This window comes from Aricia agestis, chromosome 19, assembly GCF_905147365.1.
Source record: "Aricia agestis chromosome 19, ilAriAges1.1, whole genome shotgun sequence".
Taxonomy (NCBI): Eukaryota; Metazoa; Arthropoda; class Insecta; order Lepidoptera; family Lycaenidae; genus Aricia; species Aricia agestis.
Window position 1 is genome coordinate 2,565,846 of NC_056424.1, and position 24,643 is coordinate 2,590,488.

The following is a 24,643-nucleotide window of genomic DNA, read 5'->3' on the forward strand; positions in this document are numbered from 1 at the left end:
TTAATCAACTCCTGTAAATATGTAATTTTGTTTTGTAACCGTACACGTCTTGTTACTTCACCAGACCTTCGCTACATAGAGCAAAGCCCCTTAAGCCACTCTGACATTGGCAACTCACCGAGGCGGCCATTTTTAAAAGAAGAAGAAGAAGAAGATGTGTGTGATGAGTTGATGACTGATGTGTGAAACGCAACGACTACTCCTATACATCTTCGAACGCGCGCGCTCCAACTTATAACAACAATAAAACCAACCTTTATGTGGGGTGCTGTGTTTATTTCTGCTATGAAAATATGAAAGCATCGAGCGAACGATGACATATGACATGGCCCATTTCTAAAAATTTGACAGAGTCGAACTCTGCCCTACCGTGGATAAAACCAGCCATGGGGGTAGTAGTTGCGGTTCAAAGTCGCGCGCTTGAACAGCGCCGTTCAGTAGGCGCGCGATGTTCGCCAAAGCTACTCTCTCGTAAATATGAGAAAGATGTTACGTGCTCACTGCTCGCCTCTCAGTAACCTTGTAGCATTATAAGGATCTACTCGAAGTCGCCGTTGCCTTCTTTTCCATAAAAAGTAAATAGTCAGTACTCTAACCGCATTAACCTTCATATTGTACACGACTGTCTCACAGCAGCGGAACGCGCGGTACTAATCTCGTTTGCAGTGCACCGCTTTTGAACCCCGTGCTGTTTTAAGGTCACATAACACATATCAACTCGGAAAGGGATCGGAACCGTATCGAGCCGTTCAATATTGTTTGTATGAAACTCCCTACTGCAGCGGTTCCGCTGCAGTAGGGAGTAACGTAATCGCCTCGCCTCGGAACACCTTGTACCATGAAACTGTTTTGAGACTCAAACAATCGGTCGAGAATGCCGCGTTCTACTCTAAATGTGAAATGACGTTGTTAGAGCAGGACGCGGCATTCCCGTCCGATTGTTTGAGTCTCAAAACGGTTTCGTAGTAGGCCTACAGCTCCGAACCGGAATGCGACGCGTGGTCAACTAGCAGTCCCCCCGCTTACGTCTCTCCGTACTCAAGCTTACGTTTCTTCGTCCACCCTTGCCCCTTTCCCGAGCCGTAGCCGAGTTGACGTACAGGCGCTACTGATACGCTTTGGTTACGTGCATACGTTAGGTTGACGGCAAGGCGAAAGGCGATACGGTGACGATCCTTGTCAGAGTTGATGTGCTGTGACCTCTAAACAGCGCGCTTCCCAGCGGCGGCGTGTCTAGCGGCCTGACGATAAAACCAGCCCAAACTGCGAGTTTGCATCGCATAGCAATATCATTTTTAGTATGAGTTTTATTGCAGATTTTTGCGATGCGAATTCGCAGTTTTGTGTGGGAGCCCTAAGCAATAGAGATGAATTTATGCTGTAGTCGAAAAACATGATGCGTCACGAGTCACGACGCTTCGACTGCGCCAGTGTATTGATGCTAATTTTTTAAGGTTTAGATCAAAATTATTTTAAAAGAAGTAATTACAACCTTCTAGAAAATAAGGGATTTAATATAAAAAATTACAAAATAAAACGCTAATATATTTAGATGGAATATATTTTTGTCGATCACTTTTTAGGCGCAGCAGCCTTAGCCGGCTTCTCCTTCTTGACTTTCTTGGGGGGAGGCGCGGTCTTCTTAGCTGCTGGCTTTTTGGGCTTCTTGGCAGCGGCCAATTTCAGTGCTTTCCTTCTCTTCTCGACAAGTTTCTCGGCCTTTACCGCGCGATCGCTGGCGGGCAGTTTGATCTGAAAGAAATTGCGATGTTAGAAATCTATTTATCACTTTGCGATGCTTTAACGGTGACAAAATAAATCAGAAAGTGTCAACGTGTAAGTAATCATGGTTTTTCATAACCCAATGCTCTGAAAAGAGAATTTCATCATGCTAAATAACTTTTTCAATATTTTACTACTTAAAAATATTGAAACATCTGTTTCAATATTTTTAAGTAGTAAAAATGGCTATATAATATATTTGTGAGTGTATTCATTCTATAAGGTCTCGAAACAGATTATAATAATAATATTTAAAATGATCCAACCTTAAATTGCAATACTAAACGGATCTTACTTGAGACGGACAAAGCCTATGCCAGAACATAATCAAAATAGAACTTCGACTTTGGCAAAAGTGAATGTAACCAAATTAATACTTACGCCTCTCTTCTCTGCCAAAACCAAAGCCCTCTTGTTGTTGGTCTTCTCCTGGTCGAGGACGGCTTTCCTCTTCAGCACAGCAGCGTAAGGGTTAAGACGGAGCATCGCGCGTGTGTTGGTGAGAGGGTTGAGCTTGCGGGTAGCACGCACCACGCGCTTGCTGCGAAAAAAAGAAAGCGTCAGCTTTGCACTTGTGAAGGGTGGTTAAATTATGGGAAGTGCACATCAGAAAGTGTCAACGTGTAAGTAATCATGGTATTCATAACCCAATGCTCTGAAAAGAGAATATCATCATGTAGAGGTTGGTGTAAACATTAATACTTTTAGGGCCTGTTTCGCCACTTCCTGGTAAGTACTGGATAGGCTATCCACAACTTATCTGACAGATATCTGAGTATCTGTCAGATAAGTTGTGGAAAGCTGGCACTGATCAGGAAGTGGTGAAACGGGCCCTTAGTATAGAATTGCAATGAGAAGTAAAGGTTTTGGTATTGCGTTACGTGACACTGATTTTATTCGTCACTCACGAGTCACGAATCACGATAAATAATTAAGCTTCGCCTGATTTTGATGGGATCTCTACTTTACGCGTCTCAATGTACCAAATGAAAAAACAGCGGTTTTTCGTCCAAGTCAGGTAATAAAAGCAAAACATACTTGGGCGCGCGCAGCACCTTCCTGATCTCCTCAGATTTGAGCAGGCGGCTGAGGTCGGTGTTGGCCATCTTGGGCTGGGGCAGGTTGAAGTTCTTCTTCTCCTTTGATGGTGTCTTCCATGATCCGAATAGCGGGTCTGAAATTTTAAATAAATATTATATGGTGCAGTTCTATAATATGTAGAACCCTAGACTTGTGTATGCCTATGCAGGCAGTGGCAAACTAAAATAATCAAGTATATTATAAAGCATTTATTTTTTATAGTTCTATATTTTCTTATTATTTTATTACTTTCATAAAACGGAAAAAATATACATTTATACAAGAATTTTAAAAACAGACCAAATAACACACCATTATATTTTTTGAACTTCTGTATGGAAAATTTCATGATGCTGGGGCGCTTGTCCATACAAATCACAAAAAAAAAATCTTACAGTGCTGCTACTTTCACAGTGAACTCTATAAAGGGGAACCATACACACCCTAAAGTATTATCACCTATTTTGTAAAACCCTGTATACATTTAGATGAAAAGAAGTTCTTACTCACCGAGCCTGTTGAAAGCGGACTGTGTCCAGATGATGAACCGTCCGACGTGACCACCGGGGGCGAGCTTCAGCAGGTTCAGTTTGTTGACGCTGAGCATCTCAACGCCGGGGATGTTGCGGAACGCCTTCGTCAGACCCTGGAAATGTTGCATGTTTGTTAAAACTGCAAATGGTTTGTGTAACACACGGTGCTGCTCGCCAGGCCCTTTAGCCAAGACATTATCGCTTCTTTATAGAATCGCCGATCAAAATGTAGGTATGGAATTGACGTAATCGTTCAATAATATGAAGTTATCGTTCGACTCGTCCAATGTCAATTTTATACATTCTTCGATGTGATTGTACAAAGAAGTGTTAAAGTAAAAGTTTTGGCTCATCTACCAGTTCTATTATATTTTGAACTTGGCTTGACCCTCTACCGCGTGTCTACCTAGCTTTTATAGAATTTCTACTTTCACCTTTTACAACCGTACGAATATTCGTATTCTGCGACCAGAATTTAGAAGGATTGTAGTAATATCTTTAAACGTAAAATGTATTCCACAAGTCGACACACCAAACCTCAGTTATAAAGTGTGATGTTTCCTATGGGAATGATTCTATACCCCTTCAAATGTAACTCCTCTCATATAGAATGCGAGGAGTAAGGCTGTAAGGGGATAATATTGTCTTAACCTACATTTGCTTAAAATCTATCCCACTAAAACAGTTTTAAAATCAATTATCAATATTCAACATTTCAAATTTCTTGTTTCTACTGTAATCTTACAGATTCTTTGAACTAAAAGCCCAATCTCAGTGTTTTACATAAAACATCGCGATTTGCCATATCAGCAGCTATTTCACAGTTCGCGTCGTCAGTGTGCTAAAAATAATCAGGCTTTAGACAACACTTACTTTGTCCTTTCCGTAGACGATGAGTGGTCCCTTGCGCTGGAGGCGGCGACGGTTGCGCATTTTACCTTTGCCGGCGCGCAGGCGCTGCGACTTGTATACCTAGAATGAGAAAAAATACCAGTTAGAATGATAATTTTACTATAAACATTCACAATTGAATTGGTTAACACGACTCAGTATTGCTCCTCAATTAAAAATCAATTGGAAGTACAAAAAGTGAGAATTAAAAATCAATTGGAAGTACAACAAAAATACTATAAACAGTCTCCCTATTACATGGTCAAAATGGTAGCTTTTATGTTTCTGCATTATTAAACTTTGCACTCAGGTGTCATGAAGAAAAGTGACTGAGAGAAAAGCAAGCTAGAATACATGGCATCTCCCCAGCAACATTCTTAATTCGGTGCAGCTCGCGCACATCTTGTCTTTCATTTTCTATATCCAGAAAGAAATGAACTACTGGTTTGTTGGAATGAAATGTTAATCTTGTCTCATATGGAATAACACACAAACTTTAGCAGATTATGGTTATAGAATAGAGACATAATCTTATATCTTTAAACAAGCAATTCTTGTATAATGGGAATCTCGGAATCGGCTCAACGATTTTCTGAAATTTGGTATATAGGGGGTTTCGGAGGCGATAAATCGATCGAGCCAGGAATCATTTTTAGAAAATGTCATTTTAATGTCATTTTCAATCGTGTTTTATCGAATACTGAGCAACTCATAACACATCTTGCTTATTTCCTAACTTTAAAACTTCTATGGACATTCAAGATGCACTACAAAAATAAGTGAGCTTTGTGTAATTGAGCATTAAGAGACTTACTTTGAGGACATCAGACCAGGCCTTGACGCGTCTCAGGAAGATGACGGCCTCCTTAGTCTTGTTGATTTCCTGCACCTTGTCGGAGACAACAAGTGGCAGCTCAGGAATCTTGTCGATCACATGGCCTGTGGTTAAATATTTGAGTTATTTTATATGCAGCTACAAACATTAAAATGATGAACATCAACAATCTCACTCCTCTCAATAGTATGTTTTTTAGAAACATAATTTTTATATTCATATTAATATAGTTCTGCGGTACAACAGTATTCACAAGTTATGAAGCTGCTGATCTTCAGAACAGTTCTCTACCCTGTTTAGAGTGGACCACAGACACACAGGCATGAGTGGCAAGGCAGCAGGGTTTATTTTATTGCACCTCTGTCTATTGACAACGCCATTAATGTGGCATTGAAATTGGTAACAATAGAATATAATATACATATAAGCCATGCAAAACTTTTTTTCTACTTTATTCTTTTTTTTTACCTCTATTCTGCAATTTCAGTCAGGTTGTGCGTGGCCTATAACTTAAATTTAGGTCAGAATGAATCTAAAGGGACCCATTTTAGGTTAATTACCTCTAGCCTGTACGAGAGCTGGTACTCCTGCGGCGGCGACGGCGGCGGCAGCAGCAGCGCGGCGCTGTCTTAGGTTCACGCGACGATGCCAACGCCTCCAGGGCTTCGTGGGGGCGAACATGCGTCCACCACGGCACATGTTACCGAACGCACCCTGACCAGACCTGACAACACACAAAATGTTAGCTATTGATGCTACTGTACCATATCATCGTTGCGCTTGCCAAATACCTACTCTGTGTTCTTAGTAATCTATTTTAAGTAATGATTGATCAATATATTAAAAATGCAGTATGGTGGCAAATCCATAATAAGATTTACCACCATACTGCATTTTTAATTTATTGATAAAATCATCAATCATTCAATAGTTTGTCTACCCCTGAAAATTTGACTAAAACCAGAGGATTTGGCAAGCACAACAACGATATACTGATATCTACTAGTGAAACAGGAGATGTAGTGGTGGAAATGTGTGATGGTTGAATTCCCATATAATGCAAATACACTATCCAACCAAAGAAAACACCAGCAGACAAACTGCTTGTCAATCCGCTAGTATTAAGCAAGCTATGTATGTAGGTCCCTATTTTAAAATGCAATAAAGATTGAGCAAATAACCTCCTCCTTTTTGGAAGTCGGTTAAAATGTCTTCTATATGTCGACACACCATTGTCAAGGGACACAATGATGTTTCCTAAAAGAAGTTTAATATACCCCAGAAATGTACCTGGAGAGGCCATATATAGCACTACCAGGAAGAGTTAGGGGATCAAATGTATTGTTATAATTGTTATGGCTTTTATCAAAATACACTGTTTATTTTGTAAATTAATCCACAAAATAAAGCAAGTAGGCTAAATTTTAAGAGCATAAGAAAAAGTTTACTCAATAAGAAAGTTACCTGTGAGTACCACCACCACGAACACGGGGGATACGAGCGACGGCACGTCCGGTACCCCATGACTCAGCACTGGTTTGATGACCTGACAAATACATTTTCCATCAACACTGTAGCTAACCAGTAAAAAAAATAAAGTAAATTTTATGCTCAAACTGAGAATATTGTTTTATACACAAAAATTCTTGATACAAACTATTGAAATTATTTGTAGTAATAGTCTTGCACCCGTGCCTGCCCCAGGGCAGACCCAGAACGCCATTCCACTACAGTAATGTCGCACCGGTTTCGCAGTAACACACGCTGACACATAAAACAACGCGTGTGGACATTTGGTGCAATTGTTAATAGTTTCCTTGTAATACTTTAATTTAAAAAAAACTGCTTTACAACTATTTTAGTTTTCCAAGTGTTCTGAAAAAGATTTCCACATAATTGTGTCACTTACCAGCCTCCTTGCTTACGCAGTAGGGCTGCCTCGAGTTCTTGGACATAGAAACATGGACATCATTGACGAGGTCCGGGCGGATGGGCGCCTTGAACACGAATGGGAGTGGGACGGACGCATCAGCGACCTTCTCACTCTTCTCAGAGTATACCGACACAAGAGGTCGGGCGACTGATAGACTCTGAAATTATAAAAACAAATTTATAAAATGCCTTTCAACATCAAATATTAATGTCATCCAAAGTCATGTGCAAAAAACTTATAATATGCAAGTTTATTCATAAAATATGAAATTAAATTCTTATAGTGCTAGTATTACTAGTAGGCTCTTTATTTTCAATATAAACTTTTGAATCTATAAACAACTAGCTGTTCTGGTGAAGTTTATATCATGTCAAACCTTCCCTGGACTTCTACGAATATTTTAAGACTAAAATTAGCCCAACCCGTTCAGCCGTTCTCGAGTTTTGCGCTTAGCAACACATTTAGCGATTTATTTTTATATTATAGATGGTCAATCTTTAATCAACAAATCATTGTTATGTGGATGTCTTCTATATGTCGACACACCATCATTATAAACATAATGGTGTTTCCTAAAAGAAGTTCACTATACCCCAGAAATGTACCTGGTGAGGCCACATATAGCACTGCCAGGAAGAGTTAGGGGATTGTAATATAGTGTATGTCAAAATACTTCAAAGATAGTCAAAACAAAACAATTTCCAATCTGGAAAGGATTAAACCGATTTAAATGTGTTTGATGTTCAACATACTAATGCAATAAGAATAAATAAATATATAAATGTATTTTCATCAACAATTATAACCTAAAACATAACCTCTAAATGCGGACAGGTGTAAAAGGTATACAACAGAAAAGACGCCAAAGACCGCGAAATAATACGATTTTCTTAAGATATAGGCTTAGAAATTGTCATAGGTGAGTATGGAACCGTGATGGGAGGCTTTTAAGGCAACCATCACACAAAAAGGCAAAAACTTGATCACGAATATCTCGTAATAAAACGACAAAAAATTTGCTTTTGTAGGCAAAATTACATCGCTTTAGATTCATTTAACACTCGAGAATTTAAAAACTTACGTTTTAAACCCTGATTTCAATGATTTCGAACATTTTTAACCAAACACGTGGATCACACACCACAATCATTTTATACAACAAAAACACTTTCACTATGAAATTTTCTGCACTTGCGTTATTTTTGGTGGAAAAATTACACTTTTGTAAATCAATGACTTACCATTTCGCTTGATAAGCGAAGCTATTCCTCCAAATAAACACTATTTACGGCGGTATAGACCATCCGCCATGCCACGGAGGAATAAAAAGACCGGAAGACATATACTTTCTGACATTTTTAAGCAACAGTTGCCAGCTTAAAAATATATTTCTATATTTCCTATTTCCAAGGATTCGAAGTTCGAACCATTTAATCTGTGGTTCGAACAAGTTGACGTCTTCAGCTGTCATCATAATATTTTAATAAATTATTAAAAGTCACGACCATAGAGTATACATTATAGCAAGCTAGCTTGCTAATGTATACTCTAAGGTCACGACATTAATAGAGTCGCCACTTGTTTCCGGTGTGGCCTCTTATGGCCACACTGTATCCAGTCACTATAAAAGATTTTGATACTTTATACAGTTTAAAAAACACGTTGTAAATATGATTTATATAATATATTATGTAGTTAAGAAAATTTGAAATAATTATGATGTAGTTGTAGTGTGTGCTTAATTTACGAAATTTTATATGAAAATAAATCAAAAACCTCTTAATTTCATAGAAATATACCTTATTGCTGCTGCAGAACCCTCCATGGGCGAGTCCAACTCGCACTTGGCCGGTTTTTCTTAAATTGATTTGAAAGGGATGATGCCACTTTTTAATTTCTTCACTTTCTTGACGGACTATATAAAAAATGCAATAACTCGATTAAACGGTCGAACCGATGTAGCTAATTTTAGTCTTAAAAATATATTCCTGGAAGTTCAGGGAAGGTTTATAAGTGACACGAAGTTCACCGGGACATCTAGTCACTAGTGTTACATATTATGAATTTATAACACCTGTTATTTAAGTACCCTCTCCCTGAGAGCTGCAGAGAGAAGCTCACTCCTTTTATATTAAAGAACTACTATTTAAGAAAATACAAAAAATAAATAAATGAAAAACAGGGTTTTGTTATTTTAATAAAATATGATCATCCAAATAATATTCTACAATGCATTCGGAAACAGAATCATCGCTACTTTCTAGGTCCATGTAGTTACAGCAGTGGTGTCACAGTGAAGAGGCACTTTCATCTTCAATAATCAGCCCTTCAATATCCTAATAAAGGGTTAATTCCCACTCCTTGTATTTATTTTCAGTATTATTTTTTTTCAAAATGATAGTATAAATTCTCCCAGTCATTTCGGTTATTTCGTTAAACTATATACATCTATCTAAGATACATAATTACGCAAAGCACCTAAGTCAAAGTATCAATCATTGTTAGGCGCGGTATATGATAGATTTCTTTGACAGTTCATTGTTTACGTATACTTAAGGTTTAAGTAATATTGCTGTTTTATTATACCACTTAATACTTACTCAGACTACTTAAAATTGCAATAAACAACTAAATTAAAAAAAAACAAAATTTATAAAACAAACGCATAATTACCTGCTACTATTTAATCTGCTTAAAACTATATACTACTCACTGTGTCAGTCGCTTAATACTTATTGTATATGCACATGGGGAGGGGCGGGGAAAACAACCATGATTTTCCTTGAGCGCGCTCAGCGAGCAGTTCTAAAGGTTATGCTAAACAAGCCATTTCGGTTCCCCACTACTGATCTATACAAGGAGTGTGGTGTTTTAACTGTCCGTCAACTATTTATACTCAGTAACACTATCTTGACTCATAAGGCTTCTTTGCATTCTAGTATACATAAAAAATTCCTTAATAGACGTATCTATCGAATTCCGAATGTGACCGTAAAAAGCACTTTTGCAAAGCGTTTTAACCCTTTTATAGGCATTTACATGTACAACAAAATATGTTTGAAATGCAACATTAAAAATTGCACATCTATGAAGGCCAAATGTTTGATTTCAATGTACTTAAAATCCCTGGATTACGATGATACAGAAAAAAATTTAAATTCCTAACACCCATCTAAAAATTATCATTTTTAATACTCACAGACACAACGGTTAAATCTTTCCTATTTTATCTTAACATTAATTTATTAAAACAATGTTTCATATACCAAGTACTAACCTTTATTACCTACTCATATTTTTTATTTTATATAATTTTTTTTTCTTACATAGTTTTATATAAATTTACATTTATACAGGGTGTAACAAAAACAAGTGATAATACTTTAGGGTGTGTACGTGTTCCTTGTAGAGAGTTAACTGTGAAAGTAGCAGCTCTGAAAGACGAAAATTTTTTTTCACTTTTGTATGGGCAAGGCCCCGAGTGTCACGAGTTTCCCCATACAAAAGTGAAAAAAAATTTGGTCTTTCAGCGCTGCTACTTTCACAGTGAACTCTCTACAAGGAACACGTACACACCCTAAAGTATTATCACTTATTTTTGTTACACCTGTATATTGTTTCATAATGGTGGTGGTACCGAGCTTAAGTTTTTTTTCAAAGATTATCCTAGTGTGAGAACTACAGTTAATCTTTTGGTAATGTAAACAGCAAAAAATGACACTGTAATGATTTTAGAAATTTTGTATGTTTTTGCTGAAATAAAGAATTTTATTTATTTATATATTTTATTTATTACTATGGCGATTGAGCGATCAGAATCGGAAATGTGGACACGAGAATTCCATTGATATTTTCGCGGTTTACTATTTTTCTTCAATGAAAATCTTCAAATTTTCAGCACTATGACACGTCTTTCACTTTAATTATTAATAATAATCAGAGTAACATGTAGTTTTCACATTGTAAAACTAAAATTAAGCTAATTGAAAATCTTTGTTTTGTAAATTTTATGTCATAGAGAATATTGATACAACAAAAGGACAAATGTCAAAAGAGTGTTGCTATTGCTGAAAAAAAAGTTTCGCCTCCTAGACATTCTTGACGCACTATTGACTATACAGTGTAATATTACCAATAAACATCCCATGTGCACTAAAATAGGGTGTTTGAAAAACAAGAGCTGTAATTTATGTGATGCTTTAATTACTTAGTTTAGTAGATCTAGGAATTAGAAAATAAGCGAGATAATAATTAGTTAAACTTTTTAGTATCATATTTTACAGCCTTTGATTATAATATACTACACTGTAATATATAATCAAAGTTTACAGCATGAGTTTTTAATTGTGAAAATGTTACTTACTGTAATTTATTTTTTATTAAATATAATTAATACAAGCTTATAAATAAGTTTGTTTAAAATTTTTAAATTAATATTAGTTTTTTTTGAAAAAAAAAATGTTTATTAAAGAACTAGCTGTTGCCCGCAACTTCGTCCGCGTGAATGTATGATAAGACAATTTTATTATAAGTATAGATTTTTGGGTAAATGTGTTGATATCACAAGGTAACACCGACCGGATGTGACGTTTTCTTATTCTGACATTTCTTTTGAAAATCCTGATACCACATTTACACAATCGCGTTCGCCATTCACCTCGTCATTGACGAGGCGAATGGCGAACGAGCGAATGACGAGTCGTCAATGCATTCGCCTCGACGAAACATTCGTATACGAATGCTGTCGCGAACTTTCACACATTCGTGCGGTGAATCATTTTGACATTCGTATGCGAAGTGCGAACATGAAGGATGTGAATATAATAGCGATGTTAAATGAAAAATATGAAATTTATGATAGGTAGCGATGTTTAGGGTTCCAAATGAGGTCTCACTTTTGGCAAAATTCTAGGAATTCTAAAATTCGCCCTTCACTCCACTCCATTTTTTTTACTTAATAATAATAACAACAACTAATCTTTTTGTATCCATACGTTATATTATATACATATTATCTTAAATTATGACTTATAATAAGTTTACACAATGGTACAAGTACTATGTGATACTAGCATTATTGTAATAATTGCATTGTAATAACATAATAACATTTTAAACACTGTACCAAAAAAAGGCTTACTTTCAGTACAGTTTATATTATAATATACACGTCCTGTAAGGTCGGACGCTAGTCAACTGAATACATGCGAATGTGTAAAGTTGTTATTCCATTTGACTAAATTTAGAAGTTCTTATTAGAATTCTAAAAACAAGCTTCTTATTCCACTTGTCCTAATTTAATAACTAAATCAGTTGTGACGACGCGGCGATTTTGGCCAGACGTCTTCTTAATTACTCCGAAAAATTGGTCTTCTCATAGGCTTATCTGTTGGCTCAATGAAAATCAATATATGAAATCAAATCAAATCAAAATCATTTATTCACATAGGTCACACAGTAACACTTATGAACGTCAAAAATATTGTAATATAAATTAATTGTAGTACATAATATATTCGTTAAATTATTATCACAAAAACCTAATAACTTATAAGTAGATATACAAATTACATTCATGTCACCGATTATTATTACCTATATGTTACCAATTACAACATAATATTTTACCATATTGTCATAAAAATAAGTCATATGTACTTAATAATTATTATTTAATATCATACTTTATTAAATTATAATGTCCAAAATTAAAAAATAAATATAAATAAAAAAGGCGAAAAAGATGGTTGAAAGAATTTTTGCTCCACGAAAAATTATGAATTATGAACTTTCTGAACTACTTGGAACCAGCAGACTTTAGAAATTACCTACGGATAATTACGGATTGATTCCAGTTCGTATAACATAATATATATTGACTTTAATACAGATTTAGCAGTTCCCACTACAAATAAAAGGTTGAAACTATCTGGCAACACTGATTTAGTCAGCCAGAAGCCACACTTTTTCCCATTTAGTACACTTATTAGGATCTTAGCTTTCTAAATGTTATTTCACTTGGCTAAATTTAGTTACTAAATCATTTAGACGTCTAAATTTAGTCAAACGGAATAACAACTTAAACAATAAGTTCGTATTTGCTATTGTGCCCTTTGATTCGCGCCCGAAAAACCGCTCCCAACGCGAATGCCATGAATCACGAGGCGAATAGCGAGCGCACTGTTTACACATTCGTATTCGTAAGATACGAAGATGTAAAAATATACATTATAGCTGTTGTGTGTGGTCTCCTGACGACCTCTGTGGCTCAGTGGTGAGCGCGTTGGTAGCTCAAGCCGGGGGTCGCGGGTTCGAATCCCGCCGACGGAACAAAAAGTTTTCAATGTTCCCGGGTCTGGATGTGTATTAAATATGTGTATGATATAATAAAAACCTTAAATATATGTATAGTTTATAAGTATTAAATATATTTCCGTTGTCTGGTACTTGTAACATGACTTGTATGTTACCCGCTCTGTCTGTGACATCCTTTATTCGCCTCGTCATTCGCCTCGCGATTCGCGCGAATGTATCTGAATTGCGGTATGAAGGATTGTCAATTGCATGTTGCTATGTCTTTGGTTTTATTAAAAATCGCTGAAGCCAACGGCTGAAGCCTATGTCAAAATACTAAGAAAGAAAATACCTATTCAATAATATTTTAGAGAATTCATGATGGAATTCGATGATGAAAAGACTAATGAAAGTAATAATATATCTCATGACCTGACAACTTTAATCACGGAATCTTTACAGAAGCATTTGAGCAGCAAGAATAGTCCAGATAATACCAATACAGAACGTTTCAATGCGAATGTGAACCAAGCAGAACCTTCATCGCTCAATTTCATTCGATCCTCGGAAACTACGACAAAATGTCCTAACACGCTATATTCGTTAACTTTAGCTAAAATACAAGAGGACTCAGTAAGAAGAGCCGCTCAAATCATCGCTGACAATAATCCTAATGTGCAGCTACATCCTCATGGTCGAAGTCCAATGAACAGCCATGACTCTAAGACTGGAGATTTAAAAACTCCTGATTCCTTAGGAGGCGCTCCGCCTTCTTATTCGTTCGTTCTGAGACAGGCATCGCTGCCGAGACCACGGCTTATGGGAACCTTTTTTCCATCGCCGTCTTTCGTTATGCATACTCCTCCTCCGAATTACGCTACTGCTTTCGATATTTACATAGACAATCCTATTCCAAACCCTATTCGAAGATACAGGTTTGGGTACATGCCGATGTATGTAGTATGCCCCGAGTGTGGTTATATTGGATTAACCACTGTAGTCACCAAAACAATCATGAGTACGCACCTCTGTGCTCTACTTTTGTGTCTACTCTGTTGTTGGGCATGCGCACCCTTACCTTATGTCCTTCGTTCTTGTAAAGAAGTACATCACTATTGCAGTAACTGCAGAGTATACCTTGGAATGTACAATCCCACAAATCCAGAAAATACATCCACGCGCCGCGTGACGCGGACATAAGCTGCTATCATTTTATGAAATACAAAATATCCTTTAATTTTAATAAATTTTGTTTAATTTTGCTTTAATAGTTATATTTTTATATCTATACTCTATACTAATATTATAAATGCGAAACTATCTCTGTCTGTCTGTCTCGCTTTCACGCCAAAACTACTGAACCGATTGTTATGAAATTTTGTACACAGATAGTCTAAAACCTGAGAAAGGACATAGGCACTTTTTAACTGGAAAAAGGGGTTATAAGGGGGTGAAAATGCGTAAAGTTCAAATTAAGTTAGTTCCAAAAACTCATAACAGATGGCGCCAAGAGTCGTTTAGATCGCGCTATCGCTTGCTCATATGTATTTCTATAAGATGTGGTATCATGCCGAATTGGGGAGGATTAGCTCGACTGTCGTGTGGTGCGGACGTGTTTTCAGTTGCTCGCGAGTGAGAACATTTACGCCCATACCCTCCAGTAGTGCTAGCACGGCGACCAGCGGAAATGCGAAAGTATGGACAAACTGTGGAAATAAACTTAAGGTGCCGTTCCGATCTTTTTTCGTTCCGAAAAATTCAATTAAAATGCCACTTTATGACACACTATAGTATATGTCATAATGTAGGATATTATTTGAATTTTTAGAACTATAGTCTGTCATAAAGTGGCTTTTTAATTGAATTATTCGGAACCAAAAAAGATCGGAACGGCACCTTAAGTTTATCTCCACAGTTTGTGACTATAGTCTGTGATAAAGTGGCATTTTAATTGAATTTTTCGGAACGAAAAAAGATCGGAACGGCACCTTAGGTTTATTTTTGTCCCTACTTTTGTCCATACTTTCGCATTTCCGCTGGTCGCCGTGCTAGCACTACTGGTGAACACGTCAACACGCTCATACACTTCGTATGCGCACCATCCAGTTTACGTACGGACCTCGCTTATTTTATCCGCGTAGTGTTGCGTGTGTTCCTGTCTCTACTTTTGAGTAAGTTACTACCGCTGCGTGCAGCTCGGCAAAGCTCCGAGATCAGTCGTACCCATTCGGTGTAACCATAGAACATTAGAACCAGGAAGACAACCATCACTACCTCGGATCAGTTTCCCGCTTCTTTGAAACGGGTGCTGTATCCGTCCGGCACCAAGCCCCCCAACCATTCTCCGACGTACCGTGTACCAGTTAGGTATTGTCATAGGGGTCGCGTATACAGCCGTCCATTAGAAATTCAGATTCATACATCAGTGTACCAACTATGAATCCTTAGGAGCCGTAAACCCCATGGATAGTAGACCCCCAGCTTCGGCGGAGGACAAGCCAAGCCCCCGTAGACAAGTGGCAAAACGCTTACGCTAACGTTAACGCTAGCGCTACAAAATGTATGGATTTGACATTAGTATTCGCTAGCGAAGCGATGACTTATGTCAAATCGCATACATTTTGTAGCGCTAGTGTTAGCGTGAGCGTTAGCGCTTTGCCACTTGTCTACAGGCCCTGGGCGGAACGGCACAGAACTCATTCTGCGTCGTCCACCTGCAGCGACTCCTCCGCCTCCAGCTCCCATCCAGCTCCCATCCAGCTGCTTCCCAGCAGCCTTACCACCCCCTGGCCGGAGTTACTTACTCCCCCCCACGGCCACCCAAGTAAGCCGCAAAATCATCGGCAGCGCGGATTCACCTCGAGACGGGGGACCGTCGGCATCGAGGGGAGGGGCCTGTACAGCCCCCCCCCCCCCCGGATGTCCCCCGACGCCCCCCGCCTGCGACGTCCTATCTCCCTCGCACCGACAGGGCAACGGACCTCACTAGAGCCACACTCCAGGCCATAAAGGCTCAATTCGCTCCCGAAGCCTACTTCAAAGTCCTGAATATTTATCAGGCACAAGGCCTCTTTCCCAGAGACCCACGCGAACGCAGGGACTCCACTTTGAAAAGGCCTCGCATAGAGGACCCCGAATATCCTCCCACTACTAGCTATGCAGCAGTAGCCCAATCGCAGCCGCGGTCCTCCCAGCCCATGGACACGGCCGAAAACAGACCAGCCTCCGGCACGGCGGGCCAAAAACCCAAGCCGAAGCCATGATATCCCCCACTCATAGTGGAGCACCTCCCCAACTGGACGAGACACTTTTCCGCCCTCAAAGACATCCTAGGGCGCAACCCAAATGGCCGCCCCTTCGGGAAAGGCATTCGCTTTTCCCCTTCAGATGAGGACGAACACACAAATCGAGGCCTCCGAAAAATTTCGTGGTTCTGTTATTCTCTCCCTGCAGAACGCAGCTTTAAGGTCGCCATCCGCGGCCTTCCCGCCGATACCCAGCCCGACGACATTACGGAGGACCTCGCTCTGCAGGGGTTCACCGCGGAATATGTCCGGCAAATTAAAGCCCGCAAAGGCCGCCCAGGATGCATTTTCCTCGCCATCTTTAAGAAAACAGCAAACGTCGCCAAAATCTACGAGGTGGACGAGATTCTGGGCATGGGCGGAATTATCATCGACGCTTCACGAAGCAAGAAGGGTCCCGCCCAGTGCCACAAGTGCCAGAAATTCCGCCACTCCAGTGCCCACTGCCACAGGAAACGCCTATCTGCGCCAAATGTGGTGGCCCCCATCCGGCCAACTACACCAGATGCCCGGTCTTCATCATAGAGATGAAGGCCCCCCGGCCCAGAACCCGCCCACTGAGTCCCAAGGCCAATCTCTAATGGCTAAGGCCAACGACTCCGTCTCTTGCTTACTTCCCACGACATCGATGTCGCTCTCATATAAATGAGACCCACCTCACCCCAAACATCCCGGTTAAGGTGTACCGTCTACCGTCTCGATTATGTCACCGAACCGCCGTCTAATGCGAAGAGAGGGTGATATGCGTGAAACGGAGAATCATCCATCAAATCCTGCCCAAATCAAATCCATACAATCGTTGGGCATAGAACTCCTGTTCGAAGAGAGCCCTGAGGAAGACCTGGCAGAACAACAGGTGCCCTACTCTCAAAAGAGAACTCAATAATCTCGCCGAGAGAATCAAAACCGAACTCGCCCTCATCAATACCGAACGCTGGAATCGTGTTATCGATGAGGCCGCTGACAGCTGGCCCTCTCTCTACCGACTCTGTCGGAGTCTACAAAATGCCGCTACTCCAACCAGACCCCTTTTTCATGAGGACGGCAACCTCAGATATAGAGCCCAGGACCGCGCAGATATCTTCGCCAGGCACCTGGAGCGGCAATTCACGCCCTTTCCCTCGGTAGACGCCCAACACACCAAACTGATCGAGGACAAGGTGAGGGAGTTTAGGAACTCTACCCTCCCACCACCGGCCTTCACGGCCTTCAGTCCAACTTCGGTTCGGAAAGAGCTGGCACATCTCCCCTTAAAAAAGGCCCCTGGAGTGGATGCCTCTACAAACGCGCACCTCCGTCATCTTCCCCACAAAACAGTGGCAGCTGTGAGTTGTGACTCGCCTCTTCAACGACATCATGACATGACAACTAAATGGAAGACAGGCCTGGTCGTCATGATCCTGAAACCCAGGAAAGATGTGAGGAAGGCCGGAAGCTACCGACCTATCACTCTCCTCCCGTCGATATCCAAGGTCTTCGAGAGATTGTTCCTCTCACAACTTCTCCCTCACCTTCCCCAGCGTACCGAACAGTTCGGCTTCCGCTCAGAGCTCGCCACCACCCACCAGCTGGCACGTGTCATCCATGTCCTCACCGCCACCCTGAATAAAAAAGATGCAGCGTGCGCCGTTTTCCTGGACATGGAAAAGGCCTTTGACCGTGTCTGGCACGGTGGACTAATAGCTAAACTACTAGACGCAGGCGTCCCGCTCCATCTCGTCAAAGTGCTCCTTTCGTTCCTGACGGGCCACACTTTCACGGTCCGGGTAGAGAACGTTCTATCAGAGATCCTCTGCATACTGGCTGGGGTCCCCCAGGGCAGCTGCGTCTCCCCAAGCCTCTACAATTTTTACGGGGTGGACATTCCGTGTCACAAAGACACCATACTCGCCATGTATGCGGACGACACCGTCTACATCGCTACCTCTCTGAACCGCAAACATGCGGCTGTCAAAATCCAGAGATCTCTAGACCTCCTCCCCGGCTGGTTGCAGAAACGGCGACTGTCCGCCAACCCAGCCAAGACCCAGGCCATAATCTTTCCCCTGAACGTTCAGGTGCCCTTCCCCCCCGCTCACGCTCGACGGTGTCTCAATCACGTGGTCCAACACGGCCAAGTACCTGCCCCCGTAGACAAGTGGCAAAACGCTTACGCTAACGCTAACGCTAGCGCTACAAAATGTATGGATTTGACATTAGTATTCGCTAGCGAAGCGGTGACTTATGTCAAATCGCATACATTTTGTAGCGCTTGCGTTAGCGTTAGCGTTAGCGCTTTGCCACTTGTCTACAGGCCCTGGGCGTCACCCTCGACAGCGGCCTGCACCTACCACCAGACCACCAGACCAGACCTGACCAGAGGAGGTCATATCGTCCGCAAACTCGGCTCTATCTTTCCTCCGCCCAGTCATGGCGTCCCCATCGCTACCCACCTCCACTAGGCTCTCCCTCTACAAAACTTTCATCCGGTCGCGGCTCACATACGCTGCCCCGGCTTGGTACCAACTGATCACTAATACCAACAAGGACAAACTCCAAATGATCCAAAATAAAAGCATCCGTCTCGCCGCCGGGCCCCCCCCCCCCCCCCGCGCTATGTCCGGAACGACGTAATAGCCCGCGACCTAAAGATAGAGAGTCTAAAGGACTTCGTTGGCCGCCTGGCCCCGAAACTTTTTACGATAGCATGCCCGCCCCCCTGATCGGACAATATTCCCCAGAGAGAACATTCCCCCACAGTCCCCGGACTCTGTTTCCAGCGTCGATAGTGTTACAGACTAGGGTAGAGCTATCGCATTTCCGTATTCTCATTTCCTTTACCTGCATTTTATAATTTAAATTGTATTCTACTTTTCCTAGTTTTTCGGCCAAATGTATGTGGGGGAGCCTGCGATCATATCGCATACTCCCTCACAACCTATCTCGCTAGGGCCGGAACTAGGGTTAGTTACCCCAACTCCGGGCAAGTGAGCATGGGGGAGCATGCGATCCCATCGCAAAATCCCTCACTCAATCTATCCGACCTGTCTAAAAATTTCTCCCTACTTTCAAATTTCGGCCAAACGAGAGTGGGGGGGAGCTTGCGATGCAATGTCGCGAACTCCCTCACCTCACCATTCGAACTCCTAATCCCAAATGTCGAATATGGGAGTGGGAGAGCTCAAACTCTCCCATCCCACCAACCCAATTCGCTAGGTTCTTAGAATTAGGGCCCTAGTTTCTCACAAATCTCCCCTTCTTGGTATCTTTAATTTCTTCCCCTCTTTCAATAAAGCTCCTAAAAATTAACCGCCACAATACCTTCAAAACTCCACCAAAAGCAGCCGCCGCAAACACCGAACACGCCGCAAACACCGAACACGCCGCACTCCACATCCAACCAAACAACAAGCGTGCCCCCCGGACTCTACCTGCCTGAAACCTCGCCTCCCCCGGGTTTCCGGGGATCTCACCTGGTGGGGTGGACCGCCAGGAGTGACTCAGGTGGGTTAAGAAGGGCCGGCAACGCTGATAGTAGGGGTGACTCTACCGGTCACCCAACTTAGGGACTCGTCCCGCCCCAAATACCGCCTCATCTTTATGAGTAGCGGCAGATCCCTCGGGCAGGGGGCTTAGCCCCGGAACCGACTTCCCATTTCTCCCCATTGGGGGAAGTGAGAGACATCCCACCACGAATTGGGTTTTTCGATTCTTCCGATTGCTATACACGTTTTTAAATAACTCACCTACCAACATAGAATTATTATCAGAAACAACAGCCTACCAAATACCAATAATAAATCATAAAGTTAATATACCTATACGGAATAGAGCAACAATCTCGAGCTATCAAACGAAACCAAAATTGGTTTTCATCTGTGTGAAAAATATGTGTACGTATATTTAGTTTATGTATCATATCATCATAGCTGGGCACCGCGTGAAATAAGTTAGCTTCGTTAAACGTTAAGCGTTGCATTTCGGACGAATTAACGCAAGTTAACGTTAATAGTTAATCGTTAATCCGTTAATATGTGTAATATTATGGCCTTATTATGACTTATATCATTGTGTTAGTATACATACAAAACCGGTTGGTCTGGAAGATAACAGGTTAGGGACAAAACAAAATACTTTTATAATTATTGTATTCTACCTAACTAAATTACACTGCACTCTTCTTTGTCAACATGCAAATGATTTATAATAGCAAGAACAAATCACTCTTCACTCTACAAGCACCGGCGCTGAGTATGAAATGATAAAACGAAACAAATCTCTTCTCCCTCGCACTCGCCTGAAAATGTATCTAGTATTGTTTTTGTTTCACTCGCTGTTTGCCGTGCCGCGGCGCCGCGCTGCCCGCCCGCCCGGCACTTGTCTTTTCATACTAACTGTAACCTGTTTTCGCGCCGCGCCGCGGTGCCGTGTGGTAAATAGTAGGCATTGGATTAACGATTAACGGACTTCTGCATATTAACGGAAGTTAACGAGTCCATTAATATTTTTAAAAGTATATAAAAGTTAATGAAAATGTTAACTTCATTAATTAACGATTAACGGATTAACGAGTTAATGCCCAGCTATGTGTATCAATTAGTTTAGAGCAAAATAAAATATCTGCGAAGCTTAGTTAAGAAAATATGAAGCTTTATTTTTTTATATTTTAAAATGTCCCTACAGGCTTACCTAACCTTTGAATCGTCAGTACTTTATATGGAAGCTCTAAACATCTCCTATCTTAATCTGACAGATCCGACGACATTTCAATATTAATTTTTTTTTTTTACCCACCACGTGAGAAATCTGATTTCTATACCATGATAACTAGAAACATGTAAGAAGCCCGAAATGCAAGATTAATCTGACATGCTCTCTATAAAAGTCAATGGCGTGTCCATTGACTTTTATAGAGAGCTACTCCCGAAATCCCCTCGCTTCCCCTCCCCAACTTTTGCGCCAGACATGGGCTTCAAAGTTTGAGCAAACTTTGCACAAATAGGAAAATGCCAGCAATTAATTTGCACAAATAGGCAAATGTCAGTGCCACACTTGGCGAATTTGCGTATTTGATCACATGTCTGGCGCCCGCCTAAGAAACAATATTTTGCTGCACATATTTGCTTGTTCTGGTTTTTTCTGTTTCATTATTATTATATCTTGTATTTGCATGGTCGCATGAAGTCATCACCCGTGCCCACTGCATGGCAATCAATTTACGTTAGTTATAACTGTTCACATTTTTCGCCTCAACTCTGACGCTGGCAACTCCTAAATGGGGAGGCTTACGCCAAAAGAAGAAGAAGAAACACGGCTTATGATTTGAATGGGGATGACACTATGATGTTACCACTTTTTAATTTCTTCACTTTCTTGACAGACTGTACATGACTATTTAAATAATATTATTATATTATAGCGAAAGCAGATAGCTTAATAAGCGAAAACAGATATCGCAATAACGCGCGTGTGTGGAGAAGCCTTTATGGTATCGTGTATATAGCCCTTAACACTATTGACAATACTGTCTGTACTATTATTCCACAAATCCTATTTATTAAATAAATATTTTGTAAAAAATCTATTTCATTTAAAATATATTGCCTCAATTTAATAATAATTTATATTAAAAAATCCTAAAATCCAATAAAATCACATTTGACTTTGGTTCTATTTCTTAGGTTATAAATATTTTAATCTGTAAAAAGGGTTTGACATATCGTATACATGCGTTCATAAATAACCAAATAATATAAAAAATAAATTTTATTGTGTTAATTCTTTCCACAAAAGATCTTTTTTCTTTGAGATAAATAAAGCTTTTTTCGGTCGAAAAATTCATCATGCGTTTACATTTTATACTTTCTGATGTTTTGGATGCCAGTTTACTTATTATTTTATACTGAACGTGATTTAGTGAGTGGTACGCTAGTGCCCTCTGTTGAGGAAAATATGGCTGTAAAATTAGAAGTCACAGCCTTCCGCGAGTTCCGTGTGTGTTGCGGAAAATACCCTTTTTGGGCGTCCGACCACATGTGTGAATTGTGAACAAAATATGGTTCTTTTGTGATTTTCAGGCTTAAAAAGTCATATTTAAAGTGGTTCATATACGGAATCGATCGATACTGTGTTCTGCGAGCGTTAAGTGTCATAAAAAAAGTTGGAACAAATCGACGGAAGTGAATTTTTCGATGTAAATACGGTCGATCCAGGGTCAGTCTGGTGTGCAATTTGAACTGTGTCCATATTTTGTGTTACTACATTATTGACGAGTTTCACAACATTAACGTCTCATAATCGACCTTCGAATATTCGGGAAATTTCTACTTTCGTGGGTCCGACCCGCAACATGCCGTCGTGTTGAGGGCATGGCGGCGCGCTCGTGATCGTAGGTCGGCGCGGAGCGCGCGCCCGGTCTTATATAACTATAGTAGAAGCGGCATGGCCGCGAGAGTATCGCTCGAGGGCGCCGGGCCCTCGTACGCGTCGGTGCTGAACTTCAGAGGGGGCGACAGCAACAAGGAGAACATCGAGGCCACGGAGGAGGCGGCGGAGGCGCCCCCCAGGCCTGAGGAGGAGGAGGAGGAGGGCTTCGTGCCCGTTATCTCGCACGCGCGCAGACCTCCCAAAAGTCGACGGGAGCGGGAGCGCCGAGCCCCTCCTCGGCCCCACAAAGCCGCGCAGCCGGCGACGGAACCCCCCGCCGTCCAGCCGGAGCAGCAGCAACCGCAGCAGCCCCAGCAGCAGCCGCAAGAGACCGAGACGCAGCCCAAGAAGTTTGTGGAGGCTCCCATTCCGAAGGTCAACCCTTGGCAGGTAAGGGAATGTTTTGTTTACATCGCCTGTCACTCTCCCCTGGTTTTTGTAGAATGTAAACAATGACATAATATTATAATGCAGTTTGGATTATAATCAATAGTGATTGCACAATATAAACTACACCTGTACTAGAATGTGAAACAGTGACCCACTGGGTTACTGGTTCACACAATCTTGTCTTTGTTTGTATATATGTTTGATTAAACAATTTTTACATAAGAAGACCTTGGGCTGTGAACTGTCTTTTGTAAAACATATTAACAACAAACAATAACACATTACATGTTGAGATTCTAGTTGTCTAATTAGAATGAGCAGTTGCATTAACTATTTATTTAGATGTTTAGGTATGCATATTGTTTTTTAAATGTGGTTTTATTGGTGTTTAATGTGCAATTGCAATTTATCAAGATAAACTAAGTTAACTAAGACATTTGAAATATTTAAACATAGACCTACAACATTGAAAACTGTATGATTGAAAAATCTAATGTACCTAAGGTCCATTATTGTTATTGCAATTATCGTTAAACTATATATTCTTTTTATTACAAATATAATAAATAATTTGTAATTGTATTGCATGGACAATAGTTTCTACTGATCAAAAGTTATGATTTAAGTTGTCGGTAGTAACAGCTATGCGTTGCGTTAATATGGTTCAAAACAGACAAATTTTCAACACACTTTTCTATAGTTTCTAAGGGTTTAGGGATGACAGTTTATCTATTATATGCTTGCTTGGTTCTTCTCGCCGGGTTAATTCCTAAATTGGTGGTAGGCCTCATCTTGGCATTCTAAAAAATGTGAAAATGTGTTAATTTTAAACTGATTTAGAAATAAAACATTTTCATTTCCTTTCATTCACAGCAATTAAAATGTGTTGTGTTGATGATCTCCGGGTTCGAATCCCACTGATGGAACAAAAAGTTGTCAGTGTTCCCGGGTCTGGATGTGTATTAAATATGTGTGTGATATAATGAAAATCTTAAATATGTATAGTATAAAAGCATTAAATATATTTCCATTATCTGGTACTTGTAATACAAGTCCTTCAGGTACTTAGCATGGGGCCAGACTGACGTGGTGTGAAGCATCCATAGATATTATATTCATCAAGCCCCATATGTTCACCACTCACCGGTGACCGAGACACAATAGAAATTCTATTGTGTCTTTTTTTCCTCGATCG

The 24,643-nt window shown here is 40.5% G+C and overlaps 2 protein-coding genes across 6 annotated transcripts in view; one reads left to right on the top strand and one right to left on the bottom strand.

Moving 5' to 3' along the window:
* Positions 1-1,545: 1,545 nt before the first annotated feature.
* On the bottom strand, positions 1,546-8,436 carry LOC121736627 (60S ribosomal protein L4). The gene is made up of 10 exons (XM_042127955.1): positions 8,296-8,436; positions 7,031-7,211; positions 6,586-6,667; positions 5,682-5,845; positions 5,101-5,225; positions 4,269-4,367; positions 3,373-3,508; positions 2,821-2,956; positions 2,164-2,323; positions 1,546-1,752 (listed from the first exon to the last, which is right to left on the bottom strand). The coding sequence occupies exons 1-10, from the start codon at positions 8,296-8,298 to the stop codon at positions 1,573-1,575; spliced, it is 1,266 nt and encodes a 421-aa protein (XP_041983889.1). The 5' UTR covers positions 8,299-8,436; the 3' UTR covers positions 1,546-1,572.
* Positions 8,437-22,612: 14,176 nt separating this feature from the next.
* LOC121736615 (la-related protein 1) overlaps positions 22,613-24,643 on the top strand; it is an 81,213-nt gene continuing 79,182 nt past the window's right edge. For all 5 annotated transcript variants that reach the window (XM_042127929.1, XM_042127930.1, XM_042127931.1 and 2 more), the window contains exon 1: positions 22,613-23,448. In XM_042127929.1, the coding sequence (XP_041983863.1) occupies positions 23,074-23,448 (375 nt within the window). In that variant the 5' untranslated portion in view covers positions 22,613-23,073. The remainder of the gene's footprint in view (positions 23,449-24,643) is intronic.

Excerpts from the sequence above, each read along its gene's own strand:
- LOC121736627 (XM_042127955.1), bottom strand. Across the intron at positions 5,846-6,585 it reads CGTGGTGGTGGTACTCACAG|GTCTGGTCAGGGTGCGTTCG; the intron begins GTAACTTTCTTA and ends GTGTGTTGTCAG. Across the intron at positions 4,368-5,100 it reads CCTGGTCTGATGTCCTCAAA|GTATACAAGTCGCAGCGCCT; the intron begins GTAAGTCTCTTA and ends TTCTCATTCTAG.